The following is a 13,361-nucleotide window of genomic DNA, read 5'->3' on the forward strand; positions in this document are numbered from 1 at the left end:
AGGGTTTCCAGCAGTCAGACGATGACATCCTCCAGCTTTCAAAACTGGAAAGCCAACTTTCCCACAATTCTCAGAACACGAAATTTCTCGCCACAATTCAAAATGGCGGAGGAGGGTGGGGCCTGTCACATGGTGGGCGTCACAGCGGTTTTCCTTTTCCAGGCCGCGGCCCGCCTTGCCGCGTCGTCAGCCGGCAGCCTTCTCCTCCCACTGAGCCTTTTCAAGCAATCGCCTGGGATTGGCTACTCGGCTGGGAGTCGGGCTGCGGGGCCCGGACGCGGCATCATCACTTCCTGTTGTGGGCAAGCGTTTCCTGTCGCTGCTTGGTAACAATGGGGAAGATAATGGCTGCCTGAGCAACGTCTCCGAGCAGGCGCTGGGCTAGAGGCGGGTCTCAACCAGCGACTCATCGGAGGCGGGCTTGAGAGCGGCGGTAGGGGAGGCGCGCAGGAGCCCCGGCGGCGGCGGCGGCGGCGGCGGCGGCCGGACCGACCGAGTCGGATCCCGACACTAAAACCGAGTAAGTGAAGCCTTGGGAATCCTGAGAAATGGATGGAGAGCGAGAGGAAGACAGCGGAGCCGCGGTTACTGCGTTCTCTCAAAATGGCCTGAGTGGCGCATCGTGGCGGAGGCTCAGCGCCGCCTCCGGACCCCAGGCGCAGGTTGCTGCGGGGGGCTCCGTGGCGTAGTCGCCGCTGCCATTTTAGTTGGGTGTATGGCCGACAGGCTCTTTGAAGAAGGGGAAGGAGGTGGGAAGTACTTCCTCTTCGTGGCCGCTCGAGCCGCGGCCGGGGCCCTCCAGAACCTTAAGAATTTTGGGCAGGCGATTTTCGAGTGTTGGCTTCAGGCGTGAGAATCTTTGACCGTCTCAGGTTTTTCTCTCCTCGGTTCTCTGGAGACTTCCCTCGCGTCCTCCTCCCCCCCTCCCTTTTACATGGCGGGCTTGGGTTTAGGAAATGGGGGAAAAATCAGGCTGCTCTAAGTTAGATGCTGAGAACTTGCGGGCCTTTATATTTCCCAGGATTTGCAAAACCCCATTTTGAGCCCTTCTGCAGGGCACTATCAATTAGGCGCCCCCTGGGGCCACGATGACATCTTCCCTGAGGATCTGAGGCAAATGTGGTTTACTCCCTTGCTCGAATAACCCTGGCATATCCTTTGGCAGATATCACTGCAAGGATCCCCCCAAAAGGGAGGGAAAAGCTGTTGCGTGTTTGTTGTTTTTCCCTGGGTGAGGGTGGGAATTGGGCCAAATGATTTTGAAGTTAATTTCTGTTCAATCCGTGAGCAACCCAACCCCTCCCCCCTCAAAAAAATGCCTAAGGGTCTCGGCTTCTGCGGGCGGTACCTGCCACGTACGCCATAGCTTTAGTAACTAGTATTAACCGGTTGGGCTTCTGCTTCCTGAATACTCAGTCCCTTTTTCCCTTATGCTGATTAATTTCAAGATGGAGGAGACAGCCACGTTCCTTCCCTAGACAGTTTCACCATACTTATTCCACAGGTTAGTCCGGGATTCTGAGGACTAGCAGGCTTGTTATTTAGGTCATTCTTTAGTTTGGGGGCAAGAGGAAGCATTTATATCAGGTTGTCATCCACTGTTTGCAAGGTCCCAGAATAATTTTTTGCTGGAAATAAGGAGCCCGCATTTCCTGAATCAGAATTAACCGCAGTGGCTTTGGATGATTGAAGGAAGAAATAGACATACTATTACTAATCATTTTTTGATTCTTCTCCTTATTAAAGACAGAATACTTATATCACCCCATCAGGTACATTATGTCCGTCCTGGATGACTTGAGAGCAGGCAGGCACAGTTATCGCTCCCCCAAAATCGGTTTTCTAAGTTGTAAAAATAAAGTACCCGGGAAGACCAATCTAAATATCTTTTAGTTGGATTTTAGTATACTCTTACTGAAAAAATGTTTTTCTTTAGCCTAAGATGTCCTGATGATCTTTCATACTTTAATTACTGCCTTAGGCTAGTGTAATGTGCCAAATAAGTTTTTGGAAGTAACTGAGAATCTGAAAATAATTAATGGTCTCATGAGAAAAGGCCTATTTTAAGTAACTTTATATTAAAAGGTAGATTGGCTCTCGGCCTTTAAAGGCTATCTTATATATAACATATAAGATTCCTGGTTCCCTCTGACCTTCTCAGTCTCCCCAAATATCCTAATACTAATGTTGAGTTACGTTGGGTTGTGGTGAGTGTGTGTGTGTATGTATGTGTGTGTATCTGTATCTAAAATATATAGGATATGTATTTTTTTAGGATGTGTCTGTTTCAAAGAAAATGTCTATCTTATAAAAGAGGAAGAATAATGGATTCTTTTTTTTTCTAGAGCAGAGAGTGAAGAAAACTAAAATCCAGTTTATTGTATTACAATACTATGTCATATAACAGTCAGGTAATTTATTTTTTGTTGCGTCTCCTGATGATTTATGTGTAGAATGCATGTTTAAAAATATTTATTCTGTTTTGCAGGCCCTGTAATTGGATGGGCTTATTTGATATATGTTAGTTGGTCTTGGGTATTCTTCATGATCAGAATGGGTGTTTTTCACTGGGAATTCAAAAGGTAGTGTTCCTGAGTAGCTGGAACCTCATTAGTGCTGTACCTGTCAATTTTTTTCCTTTAAAATAACGTTTGAAATTTACCAGTACCTGTATGGAACAGAAAAAACAATACAGAAATTTGCTGCCTTAAATTACTGTTGGAATGAGATGGGTATAAATAAATAGTGTTTAAATGTTTATTGAATAACAAAATGAATTATCAGTAGACTGTATTACAGGAATATAATCTCATTATTTTGTGTGACATTCGATTTTTTTCCTTCAAGGTCCAAAAAGTCATAAATGATATATAATACTCTAATTGGTATTAACTCCTTTCACCATCATTGTTAAGGTAGCCACATAATTTATTGCCCTAGCCAGGATGCTTTTAAGAGCAAAAGGGACATTATTAATAATGCATCCAGGTGCAAACCTGCATTGTCCCAGGCAAACTGCGATGGGTAGTTAGCCTAAATTCATAACTAATTTGTATTGAATACTTATGTGCTAGGTCCTGTGCTTCACATGCATCATTTTGTACTCCTTACAGCAAAGCTTCATGAGGATGTTACCTATTTTACAGAGGTAACTGAGACTCAAAGGAGAGATTAGGTAATTTGTCCTCAATTACATAGCTAATAAGTGGTAGAGCCCCCATTTTAACTCAGGTCTGTCTGATGCCAAAGTCACTAAGGTTTTATGTCTTTAGACTTAATTGCTATCTAATTAGATTGGAAATGCAAAGAAAATGAAAGGTTGTAATTTTTAAAATCTGTAGGTTATTTGCATCAAAAACTTTTGTTAAAGGAAATTTGCTTTATGAAGCAGGTGAGACTTATTTAGCAATTACACCCTCTTTTTTGGTCTGTCAAGGTTCCTGTTTCAGCTGTTAACTGCTTGTGAAAAAGTTTGATAAACTTAATTTAAAATCAGAAGTGGCTTTAAGAAATAGCTTAATAATGAAGTCATCTAGAACTGTTAGGCTGATTGGATATATTCTTTCAGATTAGTGAACATGTAGTGAGGCCTTAAATAATACAGTAGATCAAATGCATTTATGGAATTATAATGTGTATATTACTTTTCCCAAAGCTCTAGCGGTTTGGGAAATAGAGCAAACCACTCACCAACCTCCTGTTCCCTTGATTTACTGTAAAGTAGATAACAAATTAGAAAGTAAAAAGTCCTCTGTCAAACCCAGACCAATCAGGTGCTAGAATTTTGGGCCACTGACTAGGGCTGGGACATGTTTTTCTTTTGTAAGTCTAATTCCTTAACATTTCTGTATAACACAGACATTTCCAAAACTTTATGGCCCATTGATTTTAAAAAGTATCCAACTTACGTGATCCTTTGACATTTTGATACCCAGTGTAAGAAAGCAGTAACACTTCTGTGTCTATTTTTCCTTCGTTATTTTTTTTTCCAACCTGGAATATGGAAATTTCCCAGATAATCAAGCAGTTCATTTTACATGTAAAAATCTTGACAATCTTGAACAATTTGGGAATATATTTGTGAACTTGTGGTTTTGCTCTTGAAATATATACTTGATATTTTTGCTGTAGATATTCTTGTATTTTAGTGCTTCAACCCAAGGTTTTAATTTCATTAGTCATAATATCACCAACATATGTGGGAGACAAATATCTGTAGACAGTGCATGGTATATGTATGTAGATTTGTGGACCTCTTGCAATAATTTCACTACTACAGGTTTGGCTGCTATTACAGCATTTACATGGTGATGAACGTGATACTTTCTGTGGGGGAGAGGAGATATTTGTGTTCAGTGTTTTCAGTTTTTTCTGGAATGAAAAATGATCTCTTTCCTCTTGTTCTTCACTTGAGTGTATGAAGAAAGGATTTAACTCTAATTACAATTTTCATTTTTTATTGACCAAAGTTCCTGTTAGTGTCAGTTACATCTAAGATGACCATATAATTTATCCAAACTGGGACACTTAGGCGTGAAAGAGGGCCATATTAATAATTACTACAGGACAACAGTTGTAGACTGCTACTCTTCTGGACAGACCGTGGATATATGGTCAACTTTGTCACCATTTCTGTGTAGGAGCACTGGTTCAGGGATCACAGTTGTCAACGTGTTTGGTTCTGTAACACAGTATTGTTTTCCTCAAACAATATAGCAGTCATTTGTATTTGTGTAGATAATATTTTCTTTTTTGGTCAAGTGATTTTAATTTTAAAAATTGACTTCACTCTTTTAAATAGTTCACTTTGGTGGAAAACTTATTTCTTAAAAAGTAGTACTTTACCATGAGATATCATCTCACACCAGTCAGAATGGCCATCATCAAAAAATCTAGAAACAATAAATGCTGGAGAGGGTGTGGAGAAAAGGGAACACTCTTGCACTGCTGGTGGGAATATGAATTGGTTCAGCCACTATGGAGAACAGTATGGAGGTTCCTTCAAACACTACAAATAGAACTACCATATGACCCAGCAATCCCACTACTGGGCATATACCCTGAGAAAACCATAATTCAAAAAGAGTCATGTACCAAAATGTCTATTGCAGCTCTATTTACAATAGCCCGGAGATGGAAACAACCTAAGTGCCCATCATCAGATGAATGGATAAAGAAGATGTGGCACATATATACAATGGAATATTACTCAGCCATAAAAAGAAACGAAATTGAGCTATTTGTAATGAGGTGGATAGACCTAGAGTCTGTCATACAGAGTGAAGTAAGTCAGAAAGAAAAAGACAAATACCATATGCTAACACATATATATGGAATTTAAGGGAAAAAAAAGTCATGAAGAACCTAGGGGTAAGACAGGAATAAAGACGCAGACCTACTGGAGAATGGAGTTGAGGATATGGGGAGGGGGAAGGGTGAGCTGTGACAGGACGAGAGAGAGTCATGGACATATACACACTACCAAACGTAAGGTAGATAGCTAGTGGGAAGCAGCCGCATGGCACAGGGATATTGGCTTGGTGCTTTGTGACCGCCTGGAGGGGTGGGATAGGGAGGGTGGGAGGGAGGGAGACGCAAGAGGGAAGACATATGGGAACATATGTATATGTATAACTGATTCACTTTGTTATAAAGCAGAAACTAACACACCATTGTAAAGCAATTATACCCCAATAAAGATGTTTAAAAAAAAAGTAGTACTTTACCAATTAACACCAAAATTGCCAGTAATCAGTGACTTTTACATTAATAACTTAAAAATAAACACATGAATCTTTTGGGTTTTTGAGTCATTTTTTGACTTCTTGAGAATAATGAGAAGTCAGAATTGAGTTAGTGTGAATAAGACCAAATTCTAATTTAGTGGCGTAGCTTGATAATAAAAGAGCATGAACTGGGTTGAACTGGGTAATTGAAGATTAAATTCACTGTCTAAGGTACTTGAGTGAATTGAAATGTCATTATAATGGTTTCTTTTTTTAACTAACTTGATCCTGTGAATTGGCAGCATTTGGCTTGGTCTCCATCCTTTGATTTGTTGACATTGTTAATATTCTTCGGTTTAACTGTTTTAGAGGGTTGTTGTAAATCAGAATTATTTGTGAGCTGCGGACTTCCTGCCAAGAGATTAGGCACATGCTGAATCCTTTTTTTCCTGCTGTCCTTTTCAAGTGGTAGAGGTAGAAGAATATAAACCAGGCTAAGCTAACATTGCCATGCAGATATTTTATAATCCCATTTTGCTCTAGTAGTATCAGCAGTGGTGGAGGCCTTAGTAGCATCCTCTGATAGGCCAGTAATGGAAGTGATCAGCAAATTGTGTGGGTGGTGAGAGGTACCGTGCAATAAGTAAAGGCAGTGAAATATAAACCCTGCCCTGTTTTTTAAAGAGGAATGCTTTATATTTCTTTAAAAAAAAATAAGATAGTCATAAAAAGAGACAGAAGTGTATGAGTGAAATAGCAGTAAGAAAAGCACAGCTTCTAAGCTTACATCCTAGTTATTCATGTTTTTTCTTAAGCTTTATTTTTCTGACTTAGTATTGTAATGTGATGCAGGTTATATCTTATTCATAGTCACAGATTCATAGAATTGGAAAGGTATCTTGTAGATAGCTTAATCCAGTACTCTAATATTGATGGAGATCCTGAGACACAAAAGGTTAAATAAATTGGCCAAATTTACAGTTACTGTTACAGCCAAGAGTAGAATCTAGTATCCTGTCTTTTTCCATTTTCACAGAGCTAAATTCCACCCTGCTACTCATAGAATAAAAAAGCTATCTGGTAATCAACCTTTGATTTGCTACAAATGCTGTAAAATTTTAATGAAACATTCTATATAGGAACAATTCCCAACACTTTTGTATATAACTACATATACGATGGTATTTTATTTTCATGACCTCAGATTCAGCAGTTCTTTGTGATTTGACCTTTTTTTGTTTTTAACTATATTGAGTATTTTTCATTTTGGTGATGATATTATTGAGCTGACATTTTCATTATTCACAAGGCTTGCATGTCATTAATTCTCATCTACTCTGAGGTTCTTAATGAAGAAGCTCTGTTGCAAACACAATAATGTTTGCCCTTCTCTTTTCAGTATGACACATTTTTATGTTGGTACCTATGTTTTTTTTAATTGGCATGTTGTGCTTTAGAACACTATCGAGTTTTGGAGCTTGTATGAACACATCCAAAAGGTGACGATGCTCAAGGTATAATACTTTAGTAGTTGGTTGGTATTAGGTTACCTTGATTCCTCCCTCACACCATACCTTTTTGGTTTTTTGTTGTTGTTTTTGTTTTTCTTGTTTTTTTTGTTGTTGTTTGTTTGTTTGGGTTTTTTTTGGCAGTACGCGGGCCTCTCACTGTTGTGGCCTCTCTCGTTGCGGAGCACAGGCTCCGGACATGCAGGTTCAGTGGCCATGGCTCACGGGCCTAGCCGCTCCACAGCATGTGGGATCTTCCCAGACCAGGGCATGAACCCGTGTCCCCTGCATCGGCAGGCAGACTCTCAACCACTGCGCCACCAGGGAAGCCCTACCTTTTTGTTTTTGTTTTTGTTTTGTTTTTTTTTTTTACCTTTTTGTTTTTAAAAAGAGGTTATTTCTTCCAGACTTAATAGATGTGGCTTATTTTAAAACTGATATTCACACAGGCATTTGAATTCCAGAATTCAGTTTTTTAAGTCTGTTGTTTTGTTAACCATATATTTTAGTGCCTTGAATCTTCTTAATGCAGTATGTCCATTGAATATAGTATGCATGTACTTATACTTAGCACCAGGTCTTCTGACCCATTAGTACTGAGCAGTATGTTTTCTATGTTTTTTTTTTTTTTTTTTTTTTTTTTTTTTTTTTTTGCAGTACAGGGGCCTCTCACTGTTGTGGCCTCTCCTGTTGCAGAGCACAGGCTCCGGACGCGCAGGCTCAGTGGCCATGGCTCACGGGCCCAGCCGCTCCGCGGCATGTGGAATCTTCCCGGACCGGGGCATGAACCCATGTCCCCTGCATTGGCAGGCGGACTCCCAACGACTGCGCCACCAGGGAAGCCCACTTGCTGTTATTTTTGATATTATACATTCGTCCCTATTCTATAATATATAGTCAATTCTCATTATTCTTGTAGATATTTTCTATAAACTCACCATAAGCACTGAATTAATGAGTACTGAATCCCAGCCCCTAGGGGAAATATGCACACACACACATACACACAGTGGTAAGTAGACAGATATGTATGTATACAAATATCTCAGATTATGATCTTAAATTATAAAATCAATTCTTGGTAGTTTCCATTTTCTTTACAGTATTTTCTTTTTTTTTGTGGTACACGGGCCTCTCACTGTTGTGGCCTCTCCTGTTGTGGAGCACAGGCTCCGGATGCGCAGGCTCAGTGGCCATGGCTCACGGGCCCAGCTGCTCTGCGGCATGTGGGATCTTCCCGGACCGGGGCACGAACCCGTGTCCCCTGCATTGGCAGGCGGACTCTCAGCTACTGCGCCACCAGGGAAGCCCCTGAACATTATGTTTTAAGTGACTTTTTGCCCTAACGTTATAACAAAATTACATTTTTTAAAGATTGGCGTATGTGGATTAGGAGAATTAAATGAAATACTTTTAGCAGTGGTTAGAAACATAGTAATCTGCATAATTTTTATTAATATATGATAATGACTGTAGGAGAATTGGAGATCACTAAAAATGCTTTAAAATTCTCAAGGTGAATAAAATCTGCTTTAAACTCCCTAGTTACAGAATAAATCTCAGGTTTGGTTTTCTTGCTGGCTTTTCCTCCCCGGAATTAAATTTACCTGACACAGTCATACATTTATTGACCAAATGAGTAGTTTTTGAAATGACTGGGCAAATTTTCTAATTTGGCTGCTTGTGTTCCAGGAATGGATTTGGATATATTGGCACACAGTATTCTGAAAGAAATAAGCGTAATAAAACATATTATTTATCCGAGGGGCAACTCTATTTAAAACAAAAATACTAAAAGTTGACTTATTAAAAAATAAGCCCTGCTGGGTTCAGACTGCTTATAAAAGCTGTTTTGTCATTTTGGAAGTTTTCATACCGGAAATGAACATGGTCTAAAAAGCTCACAGTGAGGTTGAATACGTTGGACATGCCTATTGGGACTGAAGGAATGTATTTAGTTTATAGTCTTGTATACTACAAAGCTACAGTAATCAAGACAGTATGGTACTGGCACAAAAACAGAAAAATAGATCAATGGAGCAGGGTAGAAAGCCCAGAGATAAACCCAAACACATACGGTCACCTTATCTTTGATAAAGGAGGCAGGAATGTACAGTGGAGAAAGGACAGCCTCTTCAATAAGTGGTGCTTGGAAAACTGGACAGGTACATGTAAAAGGATGAGATTAGATCACTCCCTAACACCATACACAAAAATAAGCTCAAAATGGATTAAAGACCTAAATGTAAGGCCAGAAACTATCAAACTCTTAGAGGAAAACATAGGCAGAACACTCTATGACATAAAACACAGCAAGATCCTTTTTGACCCACCTCCCAGAGAAATGGAAATAAAAACAAAAATAAATGGGACCTAATGAAACTTCAAAGCTTTTGCACAGCAAAGGAAACCATAAACAAGACCAAAAGACAACCCTCAGAATGGGAGAAAATATTTGCAAATGAAACAACTGACAAAGGATTAATCTCCAAAATTTACAAGCAGCTCATGCAGCTCAATAACAAACAACCCAATCCAAAAATGGGCAGAAGACCCAAATTTCTCCAAAGAAGACATTTCTCCAAAGAAGATATACAGACTGCCAACAAACACATGAAAGAATGCTCAACATCATTAATCATTAGAGAAATGCAAATCAAAACTACAATGAGATATCATCTCACACCAGTCAGCATGGCCATCACCAAAAAATCTAGAAACAATAAATGCTGGAGAGGGTGTGGACAAAAGGGAACACTCTTGCACTGCTGGTGGGAATGTGAATTGGTACAGCCACTATGGAGAACAGTATGGAGGTTCCTTAAAAAACTACAAATAGAACTACCATATGACCCAGCAATCCCACTACTGGGCATATACCCTGAGAAAACCGTAATTCAAAAAGAGTCATGTACCAAAATGTTCATTGCAGCTCTATTTATAATAGCCAGGAGATGGAAACAACCTAAGTGTCCATCATCGGATGAATGGATAAAGAAGATGTGGCACATATATACAATGGAATATTACTCAGCCATAAAAAGAAACGAAATTGAGCTATTTGTAATGAGGTGGATAGACCTAGAGTCTGTCATACAGAGTGAAGTAAGTTAGAGAAAGACAAACACCGTATGCTAACAGATATATATGGAATTTAAGGGAAAAAATGTCATGAAGAACCTAGGGGTAAGACAGGAATAAAGACACAGAACTACTAGAGAACGTACTTGAGTATATGGGGAGGGGGAAGGGTAAGCTGTGACAAAGCGAGAGAGAGGTATGGACATATATACACTACCAAATGTAAGGTAGAGAGCTAGTGGGAAGCAGCCGCATAGCACAGGGAGATCAGCTCCGTGCTTTGTGACCGCTTGGAGGGGTGGGATAGGGAGGGTGGGAGGGAGGGGGACGCAAAAGGGAAGAGATAAGGGAGCATATGTATATGTATAACTGATTCACTTTGTTATAAAGCAGAAACTAACACACCATTGTAAAGCAATTATACTCTAATAAAGATGTAAAAATAAATAAATAAAATAAAAAATAAAAATAAGCCCTGCTGGGTTAAGCCTGCTTATAAAAGGTGTTTTGTCATTTTGGAAGTTTTCATACCAGAAATGAACATGGTCTAAATAGCTCATAGTGAGGTTGAATACATTGGACATGCCTATTGGGACTGAAGGAATGTATTTATTTAAAGTTTATAGTCTTGTATACTACAAAGCTACAGTAATCAAGACAGTATGGTACTGGCCAAAAAACAGAAAGATAGATCAATGGAACAGGATAAAAAGCCCAGAGATAAACCCACACACATATGGTCACCTTATCTTTGATAAAGGAGGCAGGAATGTATAGTGGAGAAAGGACAGCCTCTTCATTAAGTGGTGCTGGGACAACTGGACAGGTACATGTAAAAGGATGAGATTAGATCACTCCCTAATACCATACACAAAAATAAGCTCAAAATGGATTAAAGACCTAAATGTAAGGCCAGAAACTATCAAACTCTTAGAGGAAAGCATAGGCAAAACACTGACATAAATCACAGCAAGATCCTTTTTGACCCACCTCCTAGAGAAATGGAAATAAAAACAAAAATAAACAAATGGGACCTAATAAACTTCAAAGCTTTTGCACAGCAAAGGAGACCATAAACAAGACCAAAAGACAACCCTCAGAATGGGAGAAGATATTTGCAAATGAAGCAATTGACAAAGGATTAATCTCCAAAATTTACAAGCAGCTCATGCAACTCAATAACAAACAACCCAATCTAAAAATGGGCAGAAGACCTAAATTTCTCCAAAGAAGACATTTCTCCAAAGAAGATATACAGACTGCCAACAAACACATGAAAGAATGCTCAACATCATTAATCATTAGAGAAATGCAAATCAAAACTACAATGAGATATCATCTCACACCAGTCAGAATGGCCATCATCAAAAAATCTAGAAACAATAAATGCTGGAGAGGGTGTGGACAAAAGGGAACACTCTTGCACTGCTGGTGGGAATGTGAATTGGTACAGCCACTATGGAGAACAGTATGGAGGTTCCTTAAAAAACTACAAATAGAACTACCATATGACCCAGCAATCCCACTACTGGGCATATACCCTGAGAAAACCATAATTCAAAAAGAGTCATGTACCAAAATGTTCATTGCAGCTCTGTTTACAGTAGCCAGGACATGGAAGCAACCTAAGTGTCCAGCAACAGATGAATGGATAAAGAAGATGTGGCACATATATACAATGGAATATTACTCAGCCATAAAAAGAAACGAAATTGAGCTATTTGTAATGAGGTGGATAGACCTAGAGTCTGTCATACAGAGTGAAGTAAGTCAGAAAGAGAAAGACAAATACCATATGCTAACACATATATATGGAATTTAAGGAAAAAAATGTCATGAAGAACCTAGGGGTAAGACAGGAATAAAGACAGACCTACTGGAGAATGGAGTTGAGGATATGGGGAGGGGGAAGGGTGAGCTGTGACAAAGCAAGAGAGAGGCATGGACATACATACACTACCAAACTTAAGGTAGATAGCTAGTGGGAAGCAGCCGCATAGCACAGGGAGATCAGCTCCATGCTTTGTGACTACCTGGAGGGGTGGGATAGGGAGGGTGGAGGGTGGGAGACACAGGAGGGAGGAGATGTGGGAGCATGTGTGTATGTGTAACTGATTCACTTTGTTGTAGAGCAGGAGCTAACACCATTGTAAAGCAACTGTACTCCAATAAAGATGTGGAAAAAAATAAAAGCAAACAAAATGAAAAAAAAATAAAGTTTATAGTCTTGGCATATATTGGGAGGCAGTTGTCCATTTAGTGAAAAGTTGACTGGATTTGGAATCAGGAGGCCTGGCTTTAATTACTGGCTCTTTCCACTTAGTAAGCACATGGCCTTTGGTAAATCACTTTGTCTGTGCTTCTGTTTTTTATCTGTAAAATAGATTTGGTGGTTCCTACTTCATAGGATTGTTGTAAGGCTTCATTGAAATATAGGTGAAAGGGCTGTATGAATAGGATGGGTAAGTATTGCTTATAACTAGGAAGAGACCTAAGTGATTTAAGAACAATTACACATTTGTTCTCTTGTTTTATTGGTAAGCTTTCCCAGAAATATTTAAGTTTAAAAATGGCTGATGCTAACCATATACTCAATCCAAAATTTCTGACTTGTGCACATGAATATTATAACTGAGTATAAGGTAACTAAATAAAAAGATATAAAATCTTCTCTTTTATGATGATAGAAGGAGCCCGGGGGAGGGGGATGGTGGGGATTCTTTTTTTCTCTTACATAAGTTAAACTGGAAATGTACCACAATGTTTTTCACCACAGAGTAGAATCTACAGACCCATTTTATTAACATAATTCTTAACTGATCTTTTCACACCAAAATGGAGAGAGATCTGTATTTCATCATTTGGACTGCAGTCTCCTGACATCTTTGGCATACTTTAACCTTTAAAATGTTAGTTTTCACTTACCAAACAATAGTGACATTACATCTGTCGGGCTGAACTGAACTTGGCGGTTTAGAATTACTACATTTTTTTCATTTTTATACCACTTAGGTAGTGAAGGGACTGCTTAAAATGAGACCAGGTT

The 13,361-nt window shown here is 39.3% G+C and overlaps 1 protein-coding gene across 2 annotated transcripts in view; it reads left to right on the top strand.

The window, feature by feature from the left end:
* The first annotated feature begins 299 nt into the window (after positions 1-299).
* RLIM (ring finger protein, LIM domain interacting) overlaps positions 300-13,361 on the top strand; it is a 32,108-nt gene continuing 19,046 nt past the window's right edge. Inside the window, exons 1-2 of one of the 2 annotated variants that reach the window (XM_060002421.1) lie at positions 300-520; positions 2,346-2,411. In XM_060002421.1, the coding sequence (XP_059858404.1) occupies positions 2,394-2,411 (18 nt within the window). In that variant the 5' untranslated portion in view covers positions 300-520; positions 2,346-2,393. The remainder of the gene's footprint in view (positions 521-2,345; positions 2,412-13,361) is intronic. The other variant, XM_060002422.1, reaches the window with a different exon arrangement.

The sequence above is a fragment of the Delphinus delphis genome, chromosome X (genome assembly GCF_949987515.2).
Source record: "Delphinus delphis chromosome X, mDelDel1.2, whole genome shotgun sequence".
In the NCBI taxonomy this organism is placed as follows: Eukaryota; Metazoa; Chordata; class Mammalia; order Artiodactyla; family Delphinidae; genus Delphinus; species Delphinus delphis.